General features: G+C 54.0%; 5 protein-coding genes and 1 non-coding gene across 6 annotated transcripts; 1 reads left to right on the forward strand and 5 right to left on the reverse strand.

Moving 5' to 3' along the window:
* Positions 1-537: 537 nt before the first annotated feature.
* Positions 538-4279, reverse strand: BDP81DRAFT_185588 (uncharacterized protein). The gene is made up of 3 exons (XM_060582346.1): positions 3882-4279; positions 3203-3277; positions 538-2709 (listed from the first exon to the last, which is right to left on the reverse strand). Exons 1-3 carry the CDS (start codon positions 3977-3979, stop codon positions 765-767), a joined length of 2118 nt encoding a protein of 705 aa, XP_060448548.1. The 5' UTR covers positions 3980-4279; the 3' UTR covers positions 538-764.
* A 4342-nt stretch (positions 4280-8621) lies between these two features.
* BDP81DRAFT_t106 lies at positions 8622-8720 on the forward strand. The gene has a single exon. It is a non-coding gene; the product is annotated as a tRNA-Ser (tRNA).
* Positions 8721-10489: 1769 nt separating this feature from the next.
* On the reverse strand, positions 10490-12779 carry BDP81DRAFT_391978 (uncharacterized protein; the record flags this gene model as incomplete). The annotated part of the gene is made up of 2 exons (XM_060587634.1): positions 10490-10503; positions 11405-12779. 2 exons carry the CDS (start codon positions 12777-12779, stop codon positions 10490-10492), a joined length of 1389 nt encoding a protein of 462 aa, XP_060448549.1.
* Positions 12780-17707: 4928 nt separating this feature from the next.
* Positions 17708-18847, reverse strand: BDP81DRAFT_447527 (Intradiol ring-cleavage dioxygenase; the record flags this gene model as incomplete). Its single annotated transcript, XM_060592194.1, has 1 exon — positions 17708-18847. The coding sequence occupies one exon, from the start codon at positions 18845-18847 to the stop codon at positions 17708-17710; it is 1140 nt and encodes a 379-aa protein (XP_060448550.1).
* A 2360-nt stretch (positions 18848-21207) lies between these two features.
* Positions 21208-22235, reverse strand: BDP81DRAFT_313755 (short-chain dehydrogenase; the record flags this gene model as incomplete). The annotated part of the gene is made up of 3 exons (XM_060583925.1): positions 21208-21664; positions 21729-22059; positions 22112-22235. 3 exons carry the CDS (start codon positions 22233-22235, stop codon positions 21208-21210), a joined length of 912 nt encoding a protein of 303 aa, XP_060448551.1.
* Positions 22236-23635: 1400 nt separating this feature from the next.
* BDP81DRAFT_459251 (ATP-dependent metallopeptidase HflB) lies at positions 23636-25987 on the reverse strand (the record flags this gene model as incomplete). The annotated part of the gene is made up of 2 exons (XM_060593517.1): positions 23636-24103; positions 24155-25987. The coding sequence occupies 2 exons, from the start codon at positions 25985-25987 to the stop codon at positions 23636-23638; spliced, it is 2301 nt and encodes a 766-aa protein (XP_060448552.1).
* Positions 25988-27362: the final 1375 nt, after the last annotated feature.

A 27362-nucleotide genomic window follows, 5' to 3' on the forward strand; every position in this document is an offset into this window, starting at 1 on the left:
AGACTCAGAATCTCTCACCATCAAGGCGCTTGAGCAGAGAGCTTCAAGAAAGTGATGCAGACTCAGAATCTCCCACCTGACGGTCGAATGAGTCTCCTGGATCTCGCCAGAGTTCTCGATGGATGGACAAAAACCAAGGTCGGGGGCATGAGAAGCGCAAAAGGAGTTGACTCCGACTCTGACGATGAGTCTCTCTACATCGTGCCCAGGCAAGCTGGGTGGCTTGGTTACAAACGTCCACAAATGCCACACGAGTTTAGACGATTCATTTGATGGCTATCTGAAAGCTACTGACAACAACGGACCCTAGCATCGGTCCTGCGCTTTTCCCCCTTTCCGCTCTGTTCCAACCTCTGTCTGAGAGGTACCCATTCTTACTAGCGAGAGCAGAACAACAAATGAAACATGGTATAGTAGTCCCCTCCTCGGCGAATTCTCCGCGGCCGATGACGAGACCAAGCTGGCTTTTCCACGCCGAAATGATGAAAAAAAAAGAAAAAAGTAATTAATCGGAAAAGGTTGAGAGGGGGTATAATAGGAAAGACCCGTTTTCCGCCGAACCTCGCTTCCTTTTTGTGGCGAGAAGAAACAAAGGAAATCCCCAATCCTTCATCCGTTAAACCCAGTACCGAAAAAGAGAGAGATCCGTTGAGACTCTGCGCCCCGGATGAGTTCCACAATCTGGCGGTCGTCGCTCATCGGACGCCAATTGACCGAACATGTAAAAGTGATTAGAGACGCGAGAAGCGCCCTGTCTTGGTCGCCTAGAAGAAACTCGGCTTCGTGAGTACGCGATACTCGACATAGTCCTGTCCGTCAATACTGATAATGGTGCCTTGCGAGACGAGTTTGCCGACAAAGGGACCGTTGGTCTTGCGTTCGTACTTGATACCACCGTAAAATTTGGTCTCTTCGCCTCCAACCTTGCTACGGTGCTCTTCCTGGCTGGCCCACACCTTGTTAAGGCGCTGCATCTCGTCGCGCTCGTGGAAAAGGCTGCTCATGCGGGGGCCGTTGCCGTTGCCGTTCTGCAGAGGCATCTTAGGCATAGCTTGCGGCGGCATCGGAGGAGGCACCAAGTTGGCCATGTGGGCGGCTTGAGCAACCTGGGCAGCTTGGGCAGCTTGGGCGTTTTGAGCAGCTTCGCGGTCAGCGGCGAAACGCTCGGTCCGAATTTGTGCGGCCTCGATTCGGGCGATCTCGCGGCGTGCGCTGGCGTCGATCTTGTTCTGTGCTTGTACCGGGGTTCGCGATGACTGTCTTACGTCGAGATCGGGCAAGGAGTGCCGAACGCCGCGGTTCTCCGTCCTGCGGCTCTGGCGCAATTCGGGATTCACCTCGACCTTGGTCTCGGGTGCTTCGAGCATCTCTCCTGGCTGCGGAACAATGACGGGAGGCGGGCCCATGTTCATGAAAGCCTTGTTGGTGCCATTTGCCACGCGTTGCTGGGCCTCAAACACTGCCCTGGCCTCATTTCCGACTCGGTCGTTGGGGTTCTCTCCCTGGTCGATTTGGTATTGACGGACACGGCAATACTCCTTCACCTCGGGGCGAGACAACTGTTTAATGTGAGGCTCCAGTTCGACCTCTTCCCAGTGAATCCACAGCGCGCCCGCTCCAACAGGGAAGTTACCGTCCACGAAGCGCTTATCACGCGTCTCTCGCGCCACCTTGACGCGGAACATGTCATTCTGGCCCAATATACCATAGATGGCGTGCTTGTTCACGGGGTCAATCTCGCTGGAGCCCTTCCAGTAACCCACGATGATGCGCGTAGGTCTGGTGCCTGGCAGAGGGTCGAACTGAGGAGTCGTCACGATATTTTGTGCTGGCGGCGTCTGCTGAACCGGTCGTCCGCTGATCGTGCCGATGCCACTACCAGTGCGGCGACGTTTGGAGTCCGGGCGGTTAGGCATTGTGGCGTGGTCGGGAATCTCTGCACCGTATGCGATGGCGGGCGCTACGGGATTCTCGGGGGGAGGATTTTCCTCGACGCGTCGAACCGCCTCCTTGGCCGCAGCTTGCTCTGCAGCATCACGCGCCTCCTCCGTCATCTCGATGGAGTCCGTTCGAAGCTTGACATATTCCTTCACTTGGTGGTGGTCCAGACCGACCAGGTGGTCTGCGAACACGACACGCTCAAAGGTCACCCAACTGCCACCTGGTCCGGGCGGAAGGGGATACTCAAGACTCGAGACCGGCTCGCCGAAGCGGGTGTTTTGTTGAATGCGAGTGCGGAGGCGATCGCGGACATCGATGAAGCCAATAACTGCATGCTTGCCTCTGGGGTCGGGAACGGGCGAATCGCGCCAATAACCGAGAATGACGCCCTTTACACCACCCAGTCCATGCCTACGGGCTGGCTTGGTGCTGCGTGGCGTGCCCTCTTTCTCTGAGACAAGGCTGCTCTCCATCTTATCTTCACTCAAGTCGTTGAAGACAGACGCGCGCTTCCGCTTAGGGTAGTGGGAGACGACTGGCTCATCCTCGACATCCGCCATGTTCTCATCCTCAGGATCAGAAACAACGCGGAGGGGCGACGACTTTTGCACACCATTGCGGTTGCCGACAACAATCTCATCTTCCAAAGCACGATCATGACTGCCTGAGACAGGGCTCAAGTTCTCAGGAGGCGGGCTAAGGTCATCGTCGTTGGCGGTGTCGTCGTCATCCAGAGCTGGTGGCTTAACGCCATTGGTACTGCTGAGCCTGCAATTGTATCAGTATATGCTTGTCCACAATTGAGTTCGTCGTCCTCCAAAAGTTGTTGAAATGTTCCCTAAACAGGTGCACTTGCGACCCTGATGAGGTCTTTGCCAACCAAGTCGGTGGCGCTTGGCCATGACTCCAAGTGGGAGCCCCGTCCAATGGTAAGAAAGGCAGAGAGGAAAAGCATCGCCGGTAAAGAAGCAATTGCGCAAGACCAAGAAAGGTAAACGACTCGAGTTGAGCAGGGGTAGGAGGAAGCCATGGAGTATCCAAAGCGGATGGTGTACATGAATCGGGCACATTTGTTCCTGACTTGACATGCGCCTCTTGGCAACTCGCCAGTTGCACTCTTGTCCAAAGCAAGCAAACCAGCCACAAGCATCGAACTTTTGACAGTTGCCAAAAATACATTGGAACTCTGATTTGCACAGAGAGAGTAAAGAATCAGGAAACTCAGATAGGGGTTTAGAAGTCTCAACGGAATGCGACGCACCTTCTTTCCTCCTTGATAGGGACAGAGGGCTCTTCGGGAGTGCTCTTGAGGTGGGAGTCTCGTCGGAACGGCATTCTGAGAGGGTCGCAGGAGGGTGAGAACAAAGACAGAATATTTGCGACGCACAATCAACGGGACCAATGCTCAACGAGGCTATGGAAGCAGGGGATCTGAGAGTGAGAGAGAGAGTGTGTGTGTACTTGTGGCAAGGCACAATAGTTGATGGGAGGAAAGTGATCTGGTTGATTGATGGGAAGAGAGGTGTGGTTGAATCAAGGGAGGGGTCGATGCTGGTTGAAGTGGAAGGGGGATGACGAGAGGGGACTTTGGCGGCCTTGGAACCTAGCTTAGTGGCCGAAGCTAGAAGCGCCGTCAGATGCAGTGTCAGGGAAGGAAGGAAAGGAGTTTCCGTGTGGCCACGACACTGAGAAGGAAGTTGAGGTAGGTGCGGACTGTGAAGTAGAAAAATGAAGCAGGAACTTGAAGGCTGTGATGATGGATCGCAGAGGCAAGTCTGAAGCCGACCCATTGTGTATGACTTCACCACTGGTCATAGCGCGCGGTTCTTGTACTTGGTACAGCAGCAATTGAAGAAGGAAGCATCAAGTGACAGTAACTCAAATGCAGCTATCAAGAATAGAGAATGGAGAGGCGGTAAAGAGACAAAGAGGCAACTTACTCTGTGGTTGTAGGGGTCTCGGCAACTGGGTTCTGTTGCTGCTGCTCTGAGGGCGCAACTGACGGTTGCTTTGTTTCGACCTCGGTGGCGGTCTCCATCGCGGCTGATTTCTCGTGGGGTTGTGTTCCGATCGAATTAATTGATGCGGTCGCAACAAATCAAGTGAACCCCCGAGTTGTCGAAAATCAAGCGACAAAGACTCGCGGTTCAGCTCGACTCTTTGGGTAAGGAAAAAAAAGGACTGTTTGCCTTGATGGGTAATTTGGCGGGTAAGGCGTTGTTGGATGGAAATGCGTTGGGACGTGTGGTTGTAAGAAGACAAGAGCTAAGAGCGATGGTTGGTTTGGGTTGAATGACGGTTCCAAATGATCGGTGGACGCGGTTCGTGTTTGAGGCCAAGATTGAATGTGACCGGGGAAGGTGGAGACGGAAAGGTGTAGAAGAAGGTGTGTGTACCTATTCGTAAGGGGGGAAGGGAATACCTAGGTGAGTGTCAGGCAAGAGTGAGAGAGAGAGAAAGTAAGAGTGAGAGTGAGAGTGAGAGTGAGTGACTTGAGTGTGAGAAGTGAGAGAGGTGTACAAAGTATTGGATTCCACAGCTTCACCGTCTCGCCGTATTATGTCCAGTTTAGACTAAGAAGAAAGAAAAAAACAGCCAAGCCAAATGAGGCGAGAGTCCCAGTCACCAGTCGTCAGGCCCCCAGTCAGATTTCTAGTCCAAGCAGGGTGTGTCGAGGTTGAGTGAGAGGTGGGCGAGAGGTAAAGGTAAGGTAGAGAGAATGAGGTGAAGGGTACCTCAGGCTTGTGTCCCAGAGCACGGACGCTGACAGTTGAATGGCGCGGGAAACAGGATTCGGCGCGCCTTAAACGAGATGAAGGCGTCTTTAGCGGAGAGAACTGCTGTGGTTGATGGACGGAAACACCAGTTATGGATGGACGAGTCGATCAAAGTCGGGCACATACAAAGTTGATGGCACTGGGTTATCGCCGTGTAAGGGTATATGAGGTGAGGAAGAGAAAAGTGGTGGAATTAGACCAAAAGGAGGACCGTGTGTGGGATGATGTAAAAGTTGGGCACAGCACAGCGTATCTGTACGGCACAGGCAAGGAAGGGTAAATTCAGTAAAGGTAGGTAGGCACTGTTGTGGCCTGGCCGCATCGGAACCTTGGTTATTGACGTGTTGTTTGGTAAAGTTGGGGGGGGGGGGGGGGGGGGGGCGTGTCACGAGCAAAAATGGATGGGAACTTTGGGAGGGAAATGGAAGGGGGTAGGAGGCAACAGAAGGAAAGGAAACAAAGCGATTGGTATGAGAATCGGGTGTGAATGGAGTTCACTTCACCAAGGTAGAGAGTAAGGCCGGCAAGGTTTTACTGAACAAATGAGAGGAATTTTCTGCCAGTGGGCAACCTCGATGGAGGGGGAGGAGGAGGATAGGGGCGAGAGATACAGAGAGACATAGGTTTTAGTTTCGTCTCCAAGGGAGAAGAGACCAACCAGAGTTGTGACTGAGATTTTTGATTTCGGGGGTGGTTCCAGTTTAGTTGGGTGAGGTTCTAGTTCCCATCAAGCAGGAGGCCAAGCAGCCTCAGCCTCTCAGGAGATGACAGAGAGCCCAAGTGACAGAGAGTGTGAACAAAAGGTACTTTGATCAAAAGTGGCCCGTGGCTCATATCGTCTGTCGGTCACAGGAAACCAATGATACAGCCAATGCTCCGTAATGGAGACGGACGGATGAGGAAAGGTAAAGTGGTCATCGCCCTATCCAGTCAGGACAGCATGGCCATGTACCAAGCAATTTGCATCAATAATACCTTTTTTTCCTAGGCCCGGCGAGCTGGATTGCGCGTTCCAGCTTATTATTCCCTCCTTTCCCTCCACCACAGCCCTCCCTAGGCTCCCATCCGTCGTCCTGCTTCCACCTCTGCCCAGACCACATTCGACTTGCGCGTGCCCAGATCTCATCAGATCAGATGGGTCGAACACCTCACCGTTCTTTACGAGTCGTCACTCAAGTAGGTTGTGGAGTATCTCTCGACGCCGCCGTCAAGTTACCATTTGGACCTTGGGCCGTACGACCGTCTCGGACTCTTCTTACCCAGGGCACACCTTATCCAGAGTCGCACATCTTCAAATGATAGGGTCTAGTAACGAAGTAGCGTACAACCAAGCTGTGACCATGGCTCGTGTAAATCCCTATCAATCCCAGTCGCAGTTGTGTCCAGAGTTTCGATGACTGGCTGACTTGGGCTTTCGAGCGGGGCTCCAGAAGGGGGGGGGGGGGGGGGGGGGGGGGCACCACCACCCAATTTGATTGACGCCTCGCCGGTGTATCTCTAAGTTGATTGACTGTTTGGCAATTGCGCCGGCAAATGTGAGATAAAACCCTGGAATCCCCGTGGTACCGTATCCGTAGCTGAGCCCCGCTTGCGCGCAAAACTCTCTCATGAATGACCCAATGTACCTTACCTTGAGCGTTTGGCATGTTGCATTGTTTAAGTTGGCGTAATGAAAAGGTACAGCCGTTCCATGTATATCCTCTGATTACGTCTGTCTTACTCGCTTGGCTTGGTCACGGTTTGGATTGGCTTGGCCGGGTTGGTCCAGCTGCCAGTCTGCGCGCAGAGTCCCAACCTAAATTGAATGCCATTGGCTTTTGCTCAAAGTTCACTACCCTTACGTGACTGACTGTACTTGCGAGGTGCCTCTTCAGTCTATTTCGTCATGTACCTACAGCATTTGGTGGTTATCTCTGAATAATGCCGTACCCCTCTCAGGGTATTTAGACCTTGGACTATCAAGTCCATGCATCGGCATCGGTACTCTGCGTCGGTTATCGGTGTCAGGCCTCTGGCATGGTGCAACTAATCTGAGAGAGGGATATCATTAGGTCTACGTACCACAACACACAAAGTACTTGGCAAAAGGTACTTTACTCATTCCACATTATCAACAACCCAGGCGGGCTAGCACAACCTAAGACAACCTGGGCGCCAGCCAGCTGCCACCAAGCGCGTTTCTTGCCTTGTATCCGTATCATGTCGGCCCACCCCTGCCTTGAGTTTAGTTCGCCCTCATCACTCTGTTCCTTCTCTGTTCTGTCCTGAGGTGCCCGGTGGGAAAGTCCGGCCAAGCAGTCGCAAGTTGCAATCAATCGCCATGCGACACGACACACGCAAGAGCGCGTACAACCGACGGCAACTATGCCCGATCAACAGGTCAGTCGCAGCAACTCCAGCCGTTGAGGGCAAGAATTCCTTTCCCAAACACAATGATCTGCTGACCTGAGGCAATCGGCCGACTTGTCGGGCCATCTTTGTCTATCTCTCTCTCTCTCTCTCTCTCTCTGTTCATCTCTCACCACCACCAACCCGCGATCGCCCACGCGTCCGCATTCGGGTTACACCAGTCTCGCCTTTGGGTTCATGAGACAATCACTTACCGTTATGCCTCGGCTGCCATTGCCGTTATCAACAAAAAGAATCGCTTATGCCATTCGAGAGCAAAATTCGACCATCCTGTTCCTCAATCCCCGACATGAACATGGTACTTTGGTATTAACGATGACGAGTCCACCTGGATCGGCTGGCCGGCCCCACGCATCCTTGGAACAGCGTGTAAAGCCGTGGTACTAATATAATAATGCTATTGCTTCAGTGGTGGATCTCCGGGCGTTGACACTGCATCAGCGCATCAGATCGCATCATCCTGGGCGGTTCTTGGTCTCTCCGTCAATCATTTCGTCGTACTATTGTTTTCTATCTCAAGTCTTTTATCCGCGCACCGTTTGCTTCCAACTTTATGAATAGTAGCCGGCGCATTGCTGATGTTTATGTCTTGCCAACTGACACTAACAAGGGCCACGATACTTTACGCCGATCAACCACCAATGAGTTAGTTGTCTGTCGCAACTCCCGTTGCTTGCTTATCCCGCCGGACACACTTGTGACCTCCAACATATTCAAAACAGTGCAAACGAAAAAGGGGGGCCAGAGTCAGAAACCCCAACCCACCCCCCCCCCCCCCCCCCCCTTTCTTCCTTCCAAGAAGCGCTGTCAGGTTGTTAGCAAACGACGGATCTACGATTCCTCAACTCGAAACGCAGCGAGTTACCCTATCTAGGAACTCCCGAAACTGGGGCGCGTGGATGAGGATGAGCAACCTCTCGGGCTGCGCTCGCACCTATTGCCGGGCCCGGCCTGGACCCCATGCTCATTGTTCTTCTCGAATTTTGTGCGGCGGCGCGCACCCGGGGGGATTCCCACCACCTAGGTTGCATGGATATCGGAAACCGCCCTCTCCTTTACCGCCAAGACCAAATGTTCCATCCTGAACTATTCATAACCACATCCCTCGGGCATTCATGGTTGCCCTTTTTGTGCTTCAAGCCTTCAACTCCCGAGTCCCCCGCACGAGCCGGGCAACTCGGCAACCGGAGTTGATGCCTCTTCAAGTTTTGACTCTTGCACCAGCAAAAGTATGCTAAAGGCAGCTGTTACACCCACTGCCACCAAAGAAGAAACCATGCTCGGTATGTTTCACCGGTTGCTGGCATGGCTTGCTGTAGTTTTGAAACTTTCGAAGGTCGCAATAATACGCCCACGTACTGATTTCCTTTTGTAGCGATCGCTAGCGTTGTTCACTGCATGCAGGCTGCTGTCTCGTTGCCTGTGGAGCCCGCAGACACTAGTGTTACGCTACTTGAGCCCTAAGTTGACACCAAAAACTTAACAATTGCATATGGCAACATGGCCGAGTGGTCCAAGGCGATAGACTTGAATTGATCCTTCAATCGTTATCTATTATCTTCGGATGCGCAGGTTCGAACCCTGCTGTTGTCGCGAATCATTTTGCATTTCTCACCAACTCCGTCTTTTTGGCAGCGCCGTCTACCACTGATGCAGTGATCAATTGCCGTCCTTGGTGTCCTTCATTTCATTTCTGTATCCCGTGCATCAAGCTGTGCGGTCACCGCGAGAGTTTGCGGCAATTTCCGCGGCGCACCTCGCCGAAACTTGAAAGTTCCCAAGTTGACAACTACGGTACCACAACTATCCGTACCGCACGTCAACTGAGCACCAGCACCAGCACCAACAAGGCAACTGCCATGCGGGTAAATGATGAGATTGATTTGTTTGATCACCTCATCATTCACCCGCAGGTCCTTTTTGCCAGCAACACAACCTTGATAGACATGAGATAACATACTCACTGGTCTTGGATGCAGAACATCGTCGCACACGCTTCCGTTAACACGGGAGGTAGCAATGGACACGGCAGCAGGCGAGCCTGTACCTGGCAGGTCGGAGGTCCTTCGTTTGATCACCCTTTCTCACTGCTACTGCTACTGCTACTGCTTCCGCTGGAGCTCTTTCCCGCAAATGCCGCATCTACAAGCACTGGATATTACTCGATACTCGAACAACTGACGAGTCGACAACAACGACCAGTCGTTTGAACACTGCGCTGCACCGCCCAATGAAACTCAAAAACAGTAGGCTTCCCTTCCTGGTCACGTCAACAGGGGTTAAATGGGCCTTCACTGCCTCCAGTCCTCTGGCATCCCCGTCGTCAATCCTGATCTCCATGCAGGTGGCAGCCAACCCAACCAACCCCGGCCAACTCAACCAACCCCCCAGTTGACGCATGAGCGCATCTATCCTCTCACCGCGATGACATTTGTTGTTGATCACGGGGGGGGGGTTGCGCATACTTGTCCAACTCCATTTGGGTAGCCTTTTTTTGTGTGGTTTCCAACACTTGGAGGATTGCAACACCGTCCCACGTTCAATAAAAACATCTCAACTGAACACCAAGGTAAGGTGTTCGCCCAAGGGCCAAATGCCACCATGGTCGCGCGCAACCTAAATCCCCAAAAGATGATGAATGGCATTCTGCGTAGCCCCCAACCCCCTGCCCTTCCATGCATTTCAATATTCTCTCTTCCTTCCTCCCTTCCATCCATCGCGCGGCGCGCCCTTGCGATTTTCCCATATGATTACGGATACAGGCAGGTCATTCAGACTTTTGGGTTAAAGAGAACTAAACCCCCTCCCCACAATCCCGTCGGCTCCCGTCTTTTGGAAGAAGGCTCAGCCGGCAGCGGCGCTTGACCGACTTCTCGCCGAATAAGTCGTATATTCCTTCCTGAGCTTAGGCTTACTGGTGCTAATGAAACCTACGGACGCTCAGATCAGTACCATAGGTGTACATTGGGAAATGGGGGAGTGTTCGTATAGCCAAGCCGCCTTCCTGATTCGCAACTCTATACGTTTTTTTGCGATGCCCCCTGCGACTGTAAGCATCAACATCAATTTTCTGCTCGGCGGATACACTAGTTCAAGAGGACAGGTTCACTGTGAGGTGGCCTCTTCCAGACTATAGGTTTCCCACCAGGTGCCGACGAAAGGTACGTCGTTGGCATCTCTATGGTATCAAGTAGTCAGCTATCGCAAATGTGACCTGCTTCCATGACGGTGACGACGACAACTACTACTCTGCATTGCCATATCTGATGCGAGATACTACATTATGCAATCAATATTCCCGCCTGCGCCGCATACCAAAGACGCGGATTCCGCGCACTAGGAGGGAGTCCGCGGCCGTTCTCTCAGACGAGTTTCACTGCATTAAAGTTAATTGTTGACTAAACAAATTCCATGGGACACACGAGTCACCAGATTACTCAAAGTATACACGGATGCAATATAGGATAAGTAAGTATAGCTGGGCTGAGGCTAACTTACGAAACAGCCCTAGAAATCAAGTCGAAATTAACTCGAGTGACTCCGTACTGGCGGCCTTAGAGGGGGAACGAGCGAGCGTGTGAGTAAGTCCTAAGTTGAGTAACTAATTGCGCCTGAGCATGACTCATTTCTTCGGCGACTTGTTGCCTAGAAAGACACGTCCTTTGCACGGCTGTCTATTACGTACATGCCCTTTTCGGTAATGAGCGAGGTCAGACTTTTTCCCTTGTACGGAGTGAGGGCTGTTATACTCTCTAGAAAAGAAATGGGTATTTGGGGGCGGGAGGAGAAAAAGTCTTATGTTGTGGATTCCGGGGTTGTGTAGAGCCGTTCGTGGGCATAGCCTCTATACTCGGTAGCAGGTGCCAGCCGTCTGGGGTTTCCCAGGAAATACTTCAAGGTTTAATGAAGCTGGGGCACTTTAGGATGACCAGAAAGTGGGAACTCGGCAATAGACAGTCCTTTCATTCCATCGTTGAACGGTGAGACCGTGCTGATGTGAGGGGGGGTATCTATCAACCACTGGCGGCGATCATCACGAACCGCAAGCCGGTGAGGCTTCTCTACTTGTACACCTGTCTATACATGCCACAATAGTCTTGGGGGTATCTATCCTGTAGAGTTCGTCCGCCCGCCTCAGCAACCTCTCTACTCCTCAGCCTTGCCGCAACACCAAATTTCCGGTTGAGCGGCAATTATTCACCGACCCCGACCTCGTCCTCTGCCTCCACCCCGTCCACGTCCACCCCTTCCACCCCTCTTCCCGCCTCGGAACCCACCCCGGTTGTCGAATCTCTCGTAAAGCCTCTCCTCTCCAAATGCAGCCTGCCCGAACCTCATAAAGTTCACCAAGCCGCGGTCCACGACGGCGACGAGAACGTTGCGGTACCCGTGCCTCAGACGCTGATACAGTCTTCCTGGACCACCCATTGTGATTGGGTTAGGCGGGTCATACGGCGTTGAGTCGAGCAGTGCCGAGATCTCCTCGATGTCCGGGATTGCGTCGTCGCGTGCGTCGGCGACGGCGATGCGGATGTCTGGCGGCGGGAGATCCGTCACGCGGAGGTTGGGGTGCTTTGAGGGCTTCCAGACGTGCCAGTGGATCTTGTACGGGTCCTCGGGCTGCTTGGGCTCCTGTGGCGCCGGTGATGGCTGGTAGCGGGACAGGAGCTCGAGTTGTTTGTAGACGATGCTGTATTGTCGATAGACGCCCGGCTTGACCAGTGGTCCGTAGGGCGGTGGTGTTGCGGGCGCTGCTGCAGGTCTTTGAAGGAGGGAGACGAGCCATTTCCAGAGTGATTTGCGCGGTGCTTCGGGTGTGTGCGTACGTTCTGTTGGTTCTGGCGGTACGCGTTGGACGTAATATCCTAACCGTCTGAGGTGTGAGTAGACTTGGTATTTCGGAAGTGAGATCTTGCCGCGTTCGCCGTCCAGGCCGATGAAGAATGAGTAGGCGGCTTGTAAACTCAAGGGTACGCCGGTATCAAACTCGTCGTCGGACTCTGCGTCGTCAGGATTGGTCTGCTCGTCTGCAGGCTTCACCTCCGACGGCGGCAGAATCTCCTTGAGCTCGCGATACGGCCACCAGAGCTCCAAGCTACCCCTCTCGACAAGGAACAACGCCTCCTCGGGCAACAGCCACAGCTTTCCCAATGCCGGCCTCGGCGTCTTGAGCCCTCGGATCACTCTGCCCATAGACCTCGCCTGCGGACCTTTCAGCTCCTCCACGACAACGACCCTCTCCTTGGCGTAAATTGGCCTTGTCTCAGTCATGAACTCTTGCAGATACTCGGGCTTCGCCAACCCCGACGTATCCCCATCCTCGATAGCCTCCATGATCTCGGGCCAGTAGTCCGGAAAGTACCAGCCCTTGCTCCACGTATCCCTGTGCACCCTAGTGTATCCCAACACCTCCTCGATGACCTGCCTGCTCGTCTCCAGCGCATTCTCCTGGGCTTTCGTGCCGTGCGACTCAAAGTCCTTTTGGCCCTTGCGGACAGCTTGCGAGGCGACGCCCTTCTTGTTGAACATGGAGGCGAAGAGGCGCATGTCGAACAGGCCTTCGTCCTCGGCTTCGTCGCCTGCGCCCGAGTCATTGTTGAGCTGCGCTGCGGCCGGCGCCGCCGTGGGATTGTCGTCGTCGTCGAGGGGCATTTTCTTTTCGCTTGGCAGGCGCTTCGAATTTTTTGGTGACTCTTCTCGAAGCTGAACCGTTTTTTTTTTCTTTTTCCTCGGGACCTCGATCAATCGGTTTCCAAACTTCCTTTCACGGTAGGTGCAATGTCGAATTGTTTTGCATATCGAGGTGGTGTTGTAGGTAAAGTGCTCGGTGTGAGTCTTGGTCGGGAAGGATCCCCTAGTGGGGATAAAAAAAGATTGGGTAAAGCTGCAGGAGGAACTTGCAAGCTTTGACCAATTGGAGGAGGTGTGCTGGGGTGTCACTGGTCCGTAACTGAAATCAGCCCAAAGTCGAGGAAGGGAAGGGTTCATCATGTTCCTTCTCAATGTACATACCATGCAATCGTAATAACATTCCTCGAGTTGAGGTGCATTGAGCCAAAGCACACATCGTGGACAATTTACTACCTTGTCCAGGACCGTACCATCCCCTTTCCAATTATATAGAAGTAAGGTGGTCACCCTTTTGAAGCACAGCCTTGTCGACTAAAACTTCGATGGTAGTGGGGCCCGGGGCGAATGTCTTGCTGAGAAGTGCAAAATCTTCTTGACGGCCGCGGAGAATTACGACTTTCTTTGGCGTCCCCGCTTCATCAAGATACTCCAGAGAAAGAGGTCGCTGAGCTTTGTAGCATGACAGTCGTCATTCTTGCTGATTATTCAAGGGAACTCTAGATTGAAAGAGCACATACCCTGGCTCAGAGTTAATAGACCTTCCTTTGGGTATATTGGGTAATCTGCGCGAATCCGTCGGTGTCGCTGCTTATGGTGGCGTTGGTAAAGTACTCTCCATTATATATAGTGGTAGGCCCCTTTCCGCTGTATCCAGGCTAGATCTAGCAGCAAGAGGCGGCAAGTGTGTGGGTCGGGAAGACGACAAGACAAGGCTGGGGTTATACAAGTTAAGTAAGGCAAGCTATAGATGCTGACGATTCCGCACATCCGGAAGGCTCTGCGCCAGCCCTCCGGCGTGCCCTCGTTGGTCACGATCGCCACTGCGTTGAGCTGACCGAAGGCGCCCAGCCCGAGAGGGGCAGACTTGTCGGTGGTGACACAGTCTCCCTGTCAGAGTCGTCCCTGACAGAGGGGGGTAAGACTAGGACCGAACCGGGTTACTACACGGTTCGGGCAGGTTAGTCGAATTAAATAAAACGATTAAAGAGTAATATAAAAGAGTAAAATAGAAGAAGATAAGTATAGTGTGTGTTGTTTGGTGCACGTCGACGTGGTTGTTTACCTGGCTTGCCGTTTAAACGGTTGTCTGACTATTTGTTCAGCCGGTGGATGTTGTGATGTTTGTTTGGTGGTTTTGCTTGGTGGTTTTTCTTGGTGGTTTTGTTTGTAAGTGATGGAGTGTCTGTACTTGTGGGTAATGTGATGAGGATAGAATGAATTCTTACGAGCTCTGGTTCGGTAAAAGAGTAACAAGATCTTAGCCCCATTAGCAAAAACCACCACATAGGCGCTGACAGGACGTGGGACTAGCATCCAAACACGACCGATTAAAGAGAGGATACCAGTCTGATGCTAACGCCGCTGTATCCAGTGTTAGGTGGAACTCGCCAGGTACTGCTATACTGCTATACTGCTTTCTGCGCTTCGTTGGAGGACAGAATATGACCAGATAGGACAAAAAAGCAAAGGATATTCGGGCGGTACAGCCACCGGTAATCGAGATTGAGTTTGGAGAGGCACTCAAGAAGGCAGCCAGGACTATCGGCAGTCACTGGACAGAAGGGCACCAGAAAAAACATGTGAAGACCCAAGAGTTATTCCATTATCTGCATAGCCGCTAGAAATAAGCCGTACTTGAATAATTGCTAGAAATTGCTGGGACCCTCTACTTGAAAAGGTTCATTACAAACTCGATGACCGCTAAGCTCGCTCACATGATGTAAGGCAGGTCTGGGGATCGGTTGAATCTATTTCTATGTAACATATTTCAGCAGTGTTGACAGATTCGGAGTGGGGATTACTTACAGCTGCTACGGCACTCTTTACCTAAAGAAGAGACTCGTCCAGAATGATCAAGTTTAGTATTTTCTACGAGGATTGCCACGTTCGCATTTAACTCTTCTAACGCCTGGATAACCGGTTTTTGAGTTTCCTCCATGTGGTTCTTGAGGTTCTTCTGGAGCACTTAAAGGTCTTTCTTTGCGACGAGGCGTTTGGTATTGGAATACCGGCGCGAGGCCCAGGCCCTTGAACGGCTGTTTGAAGTCATCGGCCTTGGTGTGGTACGGATTGGAGACGGCAATATTGCTGGTCGTCATGTAATAATTACCGGGGGTCGTGCTGTAAGGCCTCGTGTCATCAACCTCTTAACTGCAGGGAACATGTTGGTGGTTTTGATATTGGTGCATCGTATCATGGAAAGAGTGTAAGACACGAGGTCTAGAATTGGTGACGACGCAGTGATGGGGTTGTAGTAATGTACCCAGATTGGTATGGTGCTGTGGTTGTTGAGATGGGTGGTGGAGGTGTGGTGGAGGTGTGGTGGTGTATTGAAAAAAGAAGTTGGATTGCAATGGAGAAAATATTGATAATGGAGGACGACAGAGTAGCTTCTAGCCAAGAAGGAAAGAGCGTGGAGGCAAATCAGCCAAGTACCTAGTAGGTAAGAGTGAGTCAATGTGGATTCCTCTCGAAGTGCAAGAAGCTGAGGTATCCATAGTCCATCCATCACCTGCGTTTCCGTCTGAAAATATATACATTGTGCTTTGTATGTGGTCTCAAGGTCGAATTTCCTTGGGTGGCAGGAATTGAGTGCGTCTCGTCTAGAGCATCCAGGCGTGAAAAAGAGGAAATTTTGGACATGCGCGTCCGGTCTAGCTCAAGACTCTCGAGGAAGATCTCATTCGAAGGCGTTCCAACGGTTCTGTCACCGTGAGAGTAATATTGACTATTGGGACCCTTTGCTGTAGGCAGTCAAATTCGAAGTCTTTTCTCTGTGTTAAGGCCAGCCCAGCGGAAGAAATCGCGACCAACTTCCTGAGCAGACTAGGATGCAGCTCCTATGAGACTTCTTGAGGAAAATATGGATATGAAGTGCCTGATGCTAGATAGGTGAGGTAGGTATTAACATCCTCAAATCACATTTCAATATCATTGTTCTTCTTATTCTTCTTAAGTATCGCCTCGTGGGTCATGGACCCCTCCAACATCTGTACGTAAGGTCTGGGACCGCCCTGAGCAGCTCGTTTAGGAGCTTGGATCGGACCCTGACTATATAGCCGTCGCGGAGCCGGAGCTGCGTAAATACGTCGTCAGACTTATCATCTCCATCTTCTGAGGACTCCTTCTTCATCGCCATGTCCTGATCGGAAACATTAGGCTGATCCCGGTTAAGAATCGTGGCGCTTATGTCGAGGACATGTCGAAGTGTCCGATCTTTGGCATCTCTTACGGGAGTAATGAAACCTTGGGTACCACATTCCCGAGGCGCTCACGGGCGGAAGGTTCTCCGCTCCACCCGACGGCGACGCTGTTGCCCAATAGTCCGCGGCAGACAGAGACCAGCCGGATACCGACAAGGAGGATATGGACGATGGGTCATGAACTCCTCCATCATCTTCACAACCCCGTCCAGGCGCTGTACGGGTGGAAGATTCCCGGCTCGGCCAAGTACCCCGCTATGCCTCTGCAGATCGACGTCACGCAGTTTCTGGCCTCCGAGATGTCAACGCACTCCAAAAGCTTCAGGACTGCCTCTGTGAGGTTCATCGACGAGGACAGATGCTGACGGCCGTACGATGCCACCGCCAGGCCCTTGATCGTCTCGGTGCCCCTCTTTTGCTGCTGGAAGTGTTACTTGACACTTGTGGCGACGTATAAGAGGATGGCATCACTGTCTCTAACGGGGAGATGCCAGCGCCTTCGAGGTGTTCTCTGCCTGTCGGATTATAAGGCCATTTGACAGTGCTCGTCTGTACCTAGAGACGATCGTTGTCAGCATTATGCCGCAAGGCCGTTAGGCTCGTTCAATAATATCAACGGAGGAATAGAGCAAGCTTGGGCCAGAGTTCCTGGGAACTGTCCCGGCGTCTTGGGCCAGTCTGCGACTGTGCTCTCCCGCTGTCGCTTGTTGTTGGGGACTTGACAGTCCATGTCACTAGACACAATCGCAAATGATCTCAGGCCTGCAGATGAGTCCTTTGCCTCGCGTAGGTATGATGTTTCTCAGTGTACAAGATATGTGCAGGGCGGCTTCGGCTGCCGTTTGGGATGTCGGCACTGCTCTTCATTGACATGAGGCTAACGAGCATGTATAAATGCTCGTAGGGGATGCGAAAGGTGTCTCTGAGGCATTCGGGAAGAGTCGGTTTGCGAATCCTTGACGTCCAACTGGCGGATGAGTTCGATCGTTTAAGTGGCCGCCCACATTCGTCTCTCGGTCCCACAACCTATATATTGGTGAATCGGCGGCCCGTGATAGCGGCGGCGACCCCTGTCCCCGCTGCCGGTAGCGCCGAAGTTTGACTTTATTTGAACAGCCACCCAACCATTTCCTTTAGTTTTGAAATCACTGGGATTTTTAGAAATGTTGTCACAGCCCAGTCCATAAGAGGATCGAGACTCTTGTCGCTGCCATTTCGATTTCACCCATGTATACAATCAAGTTGATTTATGTACGAATGTAAATATGTATTTCAGAATTTCCGTTTGCTATTCCTGAACTAAACACAAACAGCCCCTGGTCGTCGGCATGAAGCTTATTTTTCCACCAAAAAAACGAACTTTGTACAACTTTCACGACACTCATGTACACTTGTCTCTCCTCCTATATACCAACCGCACCCAAGCCCACCATCGGAATCAAAAGGTTTCTAGAAGTCTAGAAACCTCTCATCTTAGATAGCCCGAGCTCTAAGCTTTCAGCACCAACAAAAATGTCAGCGGGGTTTTTAAGCAGACGGGGTAGAGGTGGGCGGGGCACCGGGGGGAGCACCGGGGGGAGGAGGGCCACCCGGTCCACCGGGGCCGCCGCCGCCGCCGCTCTGATCGACGCCGCCGCCCTCGTAGTAGTGCGCAGCAGCGCTGACCTGGTCGTTGTAGTCGGCCGTGGTGTCGATGCCGATGGTGATCCACATGAGGAGGCCGTCGTTGAGGTCGTCGCCGAGGCGGACGTACTTGAGGAAAGGGTCGTAGACGGCGGTGGCCTCGCTGGCGGCGATGCCGTCCTGGAGGTTGGTCGTGAGGGTCTGGCGGTTGCTGGAGTAGGGCGCCAGGGTCTCGACCTCGGAGATGAGGTCCTGGTCGAAGAAGAGCTGGCCAATGTTGCGGGCGGTGCCGCCCTCGAAGGTGCCGTTGGGGAGGATCTCGGCGCCGTCGGTGGACATGATGTGGATGTGGGTGGCGCGGCCGGTGTAGTGGCCCGGGAAGACGTAGTCGAACTGGACGACGCCGTCCGCGTCGGACTGCTGGACGCCGCGGCCGTGGGTGGTGTTGAGGCCGCCCTGACCCTGGGCGGAGACGCCCGAGTAGACGCCGGTGGCGTTGCAGGCCCAGACGTCAATGATTTGCTCGGGGACGGCGGTGCAGTCGTTGACGTCGACGAACTGGATGTCCAGGTGGACGGGGACGCCGGCCTGGCCGTCGGTGGTGTCGACGCGGATGAGTTCGCCCTCGACGTAGTAGGGGCCGATGGTGGTCTCGGGGACGAGGGCGCAGGTGGCGTTGGAGCCAAAGATCTCCTCGAGCGGGGTGTCGAGGTTGTAGGCCTCGGCGGACTCGTGGTCGACGGCGGCCCACTTGACGAGGTCGGCCTGGGCGCGCTTCTGGTGCATCTTTTGGTCGGTGAGGCCGCGCTTCTCGCGGAGCATCTGGGCCGTGTTGGCGCGGCGCTCGAGGGCGCGCTGCTTGAGGGCCAGGGCGGCGGGTGAGCTGGAGCAGGCGTTCAGGGCGCGCTTGCCGTGGACGGTGACGATGTCGCGGAGGGCGAGCTCTGCGGCGATGTCTTCGGCCGTGTGGCTGCCGTGGGCTGCGACGGTCCCGATGAAGGGGGAGAGGGCCAGGGCCGCGGCGAGGGCGGAGCGGAGCGCCATGGTGATGATCTCGAGATGGGAGGCGAGTGAGGCAGACCACAGAAGTTGTCAGGAACAAGCTGGAAGAAGAGAAGGACTGATGGAGGTGAAAAGCCTGGTGAGAAGAAATGAGAGATATTTCGTCTTTCTGGCGAGAAACTCGGCCTCCTCTTATATCATTCATCGTCTTGGCGTTTCCATGGTCCATCTTGTTTCCTCCTTCCTGATCCTGATGATCCCGTCAACGTCAACATCTTGGCATTGCCATGGCATTGCAACATACCCTCATCCCTTCATCTGGCACCTCGAACAGTAGGTACATTTCGCAACCCACCGGCCAACAGTGTATCCCGGCACGACAAGTCGAGCACGGAGCACGCAAAAGCAACGACATTCCGTACCAAGTAAAGACGTCGTCTCTCTCTCTCGTTTCGTTGGGCGTTCCCCACACTCCCGCGCGCGGGCGCCTGGCGAGACATCGTCGTCACCTTCCTTCCCAGAGTCGTTTCGACCGACGTATGCGGGGCGTGACAATGTTCGTTCAAAGCCACTGTATGGATTTAGCCTCAGCAAGGTACTCTGTAGTCGGGGATGTAAGGTAGTTTGGGATCGAGTTGGTTCCTCTTCCCGGAGCGTTTACAAGGATCGTAGTAACTTACCTAGAAACCTGGTCGTCCGCCACTCCGCGCGCGCCGCGGAGCCAGAAGAATTACACTACCTGTGTAAGGTTAAGGAGTGGCGGCGTTTCTGCAAGTGACGGGCTAGCAAGCGCGAACGGCCGGGAGGTCGCAAGGGTTGGGGGGTTATTCGGACGTCCAAGACATCTGCCATCCAATGAAGGCAGAGGCAATTCCAATTGCATTGCGTTGGGCCATTTTGCAAAAACAAAAAAAGTGATGGCCCTGGTGGTCCTCTCCCGTTCCGCAATGTGAAGTGTGTGGTTCAATTGTCCAAGGTACGGTGGTACGGGATCGGGGTGTGAGTGGGTCCCTTTTGGCCCCCGGGGAGCGGCGGTTTGGGATGGCGCATCGGGATGTGGGCAGCGGTCGGGAGGGTGGTTACGTGGCTCGGCCGAAAAGCCTAGGCCACAAACAAAAGAACAGTGACACTCCTTCTCGACTCGACTCCTGCAGATGGAACCAAAGCACGAACAGGAGGAGACGTTTGGATCAAGGAGGAAGGAGGATAATGCTCCTGATTCCATGACGCGGCCGACCACTCTGCCAAGAGATCTCTTGACCAAAGGCGTACAGACGTGCCTGGAGATCCAATTTGGGTGGGTTTCATCTTTCGGAGCTTTGAGGAGGAGGAGGGTCAAGTCCAGCGACTCCCAGCCTGACCAAGCAGCACGCTGCAGTATGAATTTCTATACGTCGATACGACGACTTCGGAATGGCTGCGATTCCCGGTAGTTATGGTTGTGGAGCCGGCCGTCGATGAGCCTCCCTCCGGTGGCATGCAGAAAGGCATCCGCAGCCCAAAGCCACTTATGCTTGAATGTTCTTCGGCCCCCCCCCCCCCCCCCCCCCCCTTCTTCCCCCTAGCACCAACCCTTGAAAAGTGGGATGGGCAATCTATGGCGGCCGCGTCATGAGCGAATGAGGACGGCAGTGAATGTAATGGACGACGTTGTTTGGCGATGCGGAGGCGGCAGCTAGTGTTTTGGCCTGCCTAGGGGGTGGATGGTGGATATACACCCATTCTCTACAAGTATAGTTTGCATCCATACAGTAATCTGTACGGCTTGCGTGATATGGATTCCGTCCCGGCCTATCCACAAAAGAGGAAGCCGGAAGATGGGCATCGAGGATGGAAAGTGGTAATGGCGTCCGAACCCGTTCAAGCTTATTGGAGATCCCTATCAAGGTCCCCGTTGATCAAAGAGGAGTCAATGCGACTCTGCTCCTCCCTTTCCTTCTCCCGTTCGAACTCTGGACGTGCTTCCAGACCCAATGACTTCACAGGAGCGACGAGCGGCCCCTTCACCGAAAGTCCACCTTGGAGGATCTAGAGCTTTACTGCGTAGAAGAACCTGGGAACTTCGCCCACATTGCTTAACCTCCTTCCAATCTGTGCGGCCGGCCCCAGAAGCCGGGCAGAGATAGCCTCGGCCGCCCACTATCTTGTCCACCTTTTCGCCCACCTTTTTTGCCCCCAGGCCCAGCCCCTCTTGACGAAGGCCGTTGACGTGCTTCACATGTCTAAGCAGGCACGATTCCTTCAAACTTGCCCTCGGGAGAAATGATGTATTCAAACAAGTTCCTATTGCCCACATAAGTTACACATCCCGGAAGAACTTGGCAAAAGAGAACAAAAGATTTTTGTTGACCGCTACGCAGGTCGGCCAACGCCGCTCTCTCACTTTCAGTCTCTCACACACATCACGCAAGCTTCCCAACAACGTACGGATGTCCCGCGCTCAAACCGCCATCAACAGCCCACGCCTGCCCATTGACGTAGCTACTCTCATCGCTCCCCAAAAACAGCGCCACCCGCGCAATCTCGTCGGCGTGCCCGCCGCGCTTCATCGGGTTGATCTGCCCGATCCGACCCGTGGTGCCGCGGGCGCGGGCCTGGTCCCACATCTGCGACGTCATGCCCGTCTCGATGAGGCCCGGGCAGATGGCGTTGACGCGGACGTTTGTGCCGGCCGCCTGGTAGGCGCACGTCTGCGCGACGGAGATGACGGCCGCTTTGGCGGCTGAGTACGGCGTCGTGCCGGCGTTGGAGCGGATGCCGGCGACCGAGGCCGTGAGGATTACGCTGCCGCCCGGGGTGGCTTTTTCGGCTGACGTCTTGCGCATGGCGGGGGCGGAGTGCTTGGCGGCGAGGAAAACGCTGTGTATTTTTTGTTAGCGCACAGGGTGGCAGAGATGTTCAACTGGCAGGTCAGTACACTCACCTCAACGTATTCGTCCGCAGGTTCTGCATAAAGTCATCTGTCGAGATGTCGGTGAATAGGTTATGAGGGCCGGTAATGCCGGCGTTGGCGAAGAAAATGTCCAGCCTGCCGTACGTCGTCATGGCGTGAGAAACAACCTCCTTCACGGCGCTCTCCTCGGCAGCGTCGAACTGGCGGGTATGGACCTCGACCTTGGGGTACAGCTTGTTAAGCTCCTTCTTGTGAGAGGCGAGGTTCTCGTCTGCGTAATCACAAATGTAAATAGCTCGGGCGCCGTTCTCGGCGAACTGGTGTGCTGACGCGCGACCGATGCCCATGAGAGAGTTTGCGCCTGGCCTCGAATGTCAGTCTGTCTGCTGCTGCGGGATGTGGGTTCGACTGACCTGTAATGATCACGACCTTGCCAGGTATTCTCCGCGCCGCAGACGGCCCGGCAATTTTGATAGGAGGAGGCGCATCGAGCTGCTTGCCCAGAGCTTGAAGCCGTTCCGATGCCTTGTCTGACATTGTGCTGGTGATGATGTGACGATGAGTTTCGATTGATGGGTGAAAAGATGAATGAATGAGGTCAATCCGGCCAGGAGGGAATTAATTTACATGAGAGAGGACAGGTTGTTTATTTGGATATAATGGCAATTGCTATGCAGATATTCGGCGCGGCTGAACAACGTTGAAGATGAATAAAAATGCGGAGGAGTGGGAGGAGAAATGACGATGCGGAGGCCGAGGGAGCTTTAGCTTGTAATTAGGGACCGAACCGAGGCTCGCCGGGGAATTCGCAGCTCCTCTAAGCTATTAGGTAATTACTGCGTACCTATGGTTGGGGAAAATACCCCGCCAATTGGTGGGCCTTTACCCCAGATGTTAGCGGAGGACACAATCCCCGGTCAGGCTCGGGACCACATCTCCCGCAGTGGGCTGCCCAATTCTCAAGTCCATCGTTATCTGCGCAATCTCTTTCATGTCGTCCTGCAGATACCTAATACCAAGACCCCAATATCCGTACGGATACATCGCCAGGTCATCCCTATCAGATAAGACTATCATGTTCAACCATAAAACTTTGTCGGCGGGATCAACGACCACCGCAGACGTCCTCCGACGATGGACCGGATTTCGGTTTGCGCTGTCGCCGAGCTTGCTCTGGCGATGCCTTGGTTGTAACACGTGTGTGATATTACTCGCATTTGACTTGAAGACTCTCACGTCAATAGGTCGCTGGTGCCTCTATCCCCACCCACGTTACAGAGCCTCAACATCACATAAAGGAACGGACAGTCACAAACGCTTGGCTACATCAAGTACGGGGCAATGCTTCGTTTACATAATTCTACAAACGAAATAAAACACTCAATCGAGTGGCCACACTACACCGAGCCCAGCCGCCGCCAATCCCCATATGGAGAACGGTCCGCTTACGTCGCTGTGATGGGCGGAGTTTTATAGACCCAACATAATCGGTCTTGCCCCCCCCCCCCTGAACTCAATAGCCAACCCAATCTATGCCCGACGCCGACGCCCTAATTTGCGAAGGCGTATCAAAAGCCCCAGTTGAGGGGAGAGTGTTATTCGTGCGGCGCAGCGGGATCTAACAAGCAGACCCAGACGACTTTCCTTCGCTTTTGGCCAAGAACGTGGTTGACCACCAAAGCCTATGTTGGCCAAAGGCCGGCCTGTCTCGCTTTCCTTCTCGTCCACCAAAGGCCAACGGAATCGCAAATTCTTTAGATTTCTGATAAACGCCTGCCATGCTGTACCGGTAAAATGATACATTGCAAGACCCATGCGAGTGCCTCCCAGCAAGCAAGCCGCGACTCGGCCCCCGCACTTCCGCATGCTAACCGTAAAAAACAAAATGTGTTGATGGTAGTCCTGACCAAAGTCACGTCAAGCCCAGTAAGCTCTGATCATGACTTCTGGTTGGATCCAGGAGCGACGCCACCCGTAGAGGTCGCAGGTGGAGGTGGCGCCGGGGGAGGCGTAGTGGGTCCGGCAGGAGGAGGGAACGGCGGGGGAATCGTCTGGCCAATATCGACGCCCGAGCTCGCGGGCACCTTCATAGGGCCTTTGGGCATGGGCGTGCGGCCAGGAAGCTTCTCGCCGCGAATCACCTTCTCCACCTCGTTCTTGTCCAGCGTCTCGTACTCGACAAGAGCCTTGGCCAGGAGGTCGAGCTCCTTGCGCCTTGACGTGAGCAGCTCGCGCACCTTCTCGTATGACTCCGTCAAGGTACGTTGCACTTCTGACTCGATGACTGCCTTGGTCTCTGAGCTGAGCTGGTTGTAGCGCTCGCCGTACTCCACGGGGCCGAGCTTGGCAGACATGCCGTAGAGAGCGACCATCTGGAAAGCCAGGTTGGTGGCGTTCTTGAGATCCTGCTTACTGTTAGTGATATTCTACGCATCAAACTCGCGGGCAACACTTACGCTTGAAACACCGGTGGTCACCTTGTCGGTGCCGTAAACCAGCTCCTCAGCAAGCTTTCCACCCAGAGAAGTCTCAATGAGACTCTTAAGATCCCTCGTCGTGTACGAGTACTTGTCCATCTCGGGAAGGTGTGCAGTGTGTCCGAGACTCTGGCCGCGAGGCAAAATCGTAACCTTGTAAAGCTTGTTGGGACCGCTCTCATGGTAGAAAGACACCAGGGCGTGGCCGGCCTCGTGATAGGCAGTCATCTCCTTCTCCTTCTGGCTGATGACCATGCTCTTCTTCTCGGCACCCATGATGACCTTGTCCTTGGCCCACTCAAAGTCCGTCATGGAGACGGCAACATTCTTGAGCCTGCTAGCGCGGACGGCAGCCTGGTTGACAATGTTCTCGAGCTCGGCACCGGAGAGTCCACCAGTGCTGGACGCAATGGCCTCAAAGTTAATCTCGGGGGCGGCCTTGATCTTCTTGGCGTGGTACTTGAGAATCTCGATACGGCCGCGGACGTCGGGCAGGGGGACGGTGACGTGGCGGTCAAAACGTCCAGGTCTGGTAAGAGCCTTGTCGAGAAGTTCCGGGAAGTTGGTGGCAGCGATAATGACGACACCGCTGTTCTGCTCGAAACCGTCCAGTTCCGTCAACAGCTGGTTGAGCGTCTGCTTGTGGTAGGCGGCATCCCTAGTGTTGCGGCGTCCACCAATGGCGTCGAGCTCGTCGATGAAGATGATGGCGGGAGACTTGGACTTGGCGGAGGCAAAGAGATCGCGGACACGCTTGGCACCGACACCGACGTAGACCTCGTCGAACTCACTGCCAGACATGTAGAAGAAGGGAACGCCAGCCTCACCGGCAACGGCGCGAGCCAAAAGAGTTTTACCAGTACCGGGGGGTCCGACCATCAGGATACCCTTGGGCAGCTTGCCGCCGAGGGTGGAGAACTTGTCGGGGTTGCGGAGGAAGTCGACCAGCTCCTGGAGCTCATCCTTGGCCTCGTCGGCGCCGTGCACGTCTGCGAATCGGGTAGTCTGGTTCTCGGCCTTGGCCTCGCTGTCCACTTTGCCACCGGGTCGCTTGAAAAGGTTGAGACCCTCGACCAGCATCGTGACGACGACCAAGCTGAGATACGTAAAGAGACAGAACCACAAGACGAACTTGACCCAACGGAAGATGACACCGCCAAACGACTCGTCCACAACCACGTGAAGCGGGCTAGTCGGCAAGCCGTTGCCCTGGACCTTCGCAGTAGCCATGTTCGAATCGCGCGACCTCGCAGCCAGAGCCTGACCAACAGCCTGCAGCTGCGCCTGGCTAAGGTTCCCGGGGGACTGCTGGTTCAGCTCCTGACCTCCGAGCGAGCCGGCGTTGCCAAAGGCGGAGGGGAGGTGGTCGTGGCCCCCCATCCCGCCAACGGCACCGGTGCTCTGCATGCCAATCGCCTGCGCGTATGCCTGATCCACCGCATCGTTTCTCGCGAACCGGCCAGAGTTGTAGCGCTCGATGACGATGGCGGGCATGTTGGCCTTGAGGAGGAGCTGGTAGAATGCGTTCTGCGCGGTCGCGCTGCCGGGGTTCCTGTTCGCCGCTGACTCCCTCGTGGCGAGGAGGTTGCGCGAGATGGCATTGTTGGTTCCAAAGAGTCTGTACTGGTGTTGCTGTTGCTGAAGCTGGAGTGCGAGGCCCAGACCGGGGGTCCGAGTGAAGGCGGTGGCGGTCGGGCGAGCGGAGGAGGTCGCGAGCCGAAGGATGGATTGCATCGTCGCGGGCTGCATCGTTGCCCGTCGGAGCAGTGGGCTGGTCGCGCTCAGCGCCAGCGCTGCTGGGCGTAAGGCCATGATGCCCTCGGGTTGGCCGGGTAGGCGCGCTGTCGGCTGGATCGCGTATTCGTCAGAGGAGACAACTTTGATGATTTGCTGGTTGTCGAGTTGGGGATGGAAACAAAGGGTTCCGCAGAGGGGAGTTCCCCGTACGAGACCGAAAAGGGAATCAGAAAAGAAGAGAAAAAGACTTCTTCAGTTGCTATCGACGTATGTGCAAAGTGTGGTGAAGATGACATGGTTTGCGCCGTGGAGTGACTCGTCGTCTTGTTGAGAGCGGCGACGGGGCGGCGGGATATGGATACGTTGAGGCGAAATGCGCTACCTCTTAGCTGACGTTATTCATTGACCACGACACTGCGGTGCTGCCTTCCGAGTTTTTCCCTGCCGAAGCGCCGCGACCGGGGGAGGTACCAAGGCCCAGCTACAGACCCCACGTGACGTCGATTGGATTCTAGAATGTCGCGACTCGCCGGTGCCAGAGAAAGACCGATCCGGCGAATGATGACAGGGTCTTTGGGGTTAATTGGAGACGAGCAGGGGCATAATTTGACCTCGTGTCATTGGTTAATAATCAGATATTCAACTTCATCAGTTTCTCTCAGCATGAAGGTCATCAGACCTAACCTCAAAATACTTGATACTTTAACTGTGAATAAGTATTGTTCTCAAGTTCCATCGCTGACTTTTTGTAGAAGAGCCACTCTCTTTCCCATGAACTCCCGTTTCGAAGCACCTCTCTCAAGACGTCAAGAAAAAGCAATATGATTGGTCAAAAAGCCCCCAACCAATCACAAAATTCCCTCTGTCCATCCATTCGGACCCCCCAGAAACACATCACGACCAAACCAAAGGCAGCAGCTGGCTGAGGAATGAATGGATGCATTCTTCCGCATTCAGAGCAAATAGCTGCAGATCAATCCAAAGCATCCAGGTCCCTCAATTTTGGGAATTAAACGCGCCCTTTCCCGGGAATTCGTCACCTCACTGCTGTCGTCTTCTTTTTCGTCCCTGTCATCTACTACCAAACGTCGTCCGGCTCTTCCTTTCCTTTGCATTTCTTGCCTCAAACATCTCACTGCGCATGTCAGCATTCTCACATCAGCCCGTCAAAAAACTCATCACAAGGCTGCGACGATATCTCACAATCTTCCACTCAAAATGAGCATCACTGGGAAACGCGGATATCCCGGAGATCAGCGCATCTCACGAGCGGATCATCCGGGCTCAAACTTTCTATAGAACCCCCGGCCATGTCTTGACAAAACCTCAAGCTCCAGCTCTCGTCCAGACTCGTCGACAGCAAGACATCACGACAAGATACGCCCTTCTTTACTTTACGATTTGATTTACCTCCACGAACGATGCCAAACGTAACGAACAACCCACGATC

The sequence above is a fragment of the Colletotrichum phormii genome (assembly GCF_030913505.1).
Source record: "Colletotrichum phormii strain CBS 102054 chromosome Unknown BDP81scaffold_5, whole genome shotgun sequence".
Taxonomy (NCBI): domain Eukaryota; kingdom Fungi; phylum Ascomycota; class Sordariomycetes; order Glomerellales; family Glomerellaceae; genus Colletotrichum; species Colletotrichum phormii.

Bases quoted from the DNA above. Each gene is read 5' to 3' on its own strand.
- BDP81DRAFT_185588 (XM_060582346.1), bottom strand. From the start codon at position 3,979: ATGGAGACCGCCACCGAGGTCGAAACAAAGCAACCGTCAGTTGCGCCC. The intron at 3,278-3,881 runs GTAAGTTGCCTC...CGACCCTCTCAG, and splicing joins GAGACCCCTACAACCACAGA to AATGCCGTTCCGACGAGACT. The intron at 2,710-3,202 runs GTGCGTCGCATT...ATACAATTGCAG, and splicing joins CCTATCAAGGAGGAAAGAAG to GCTCAGCAGTACCAATGGCG.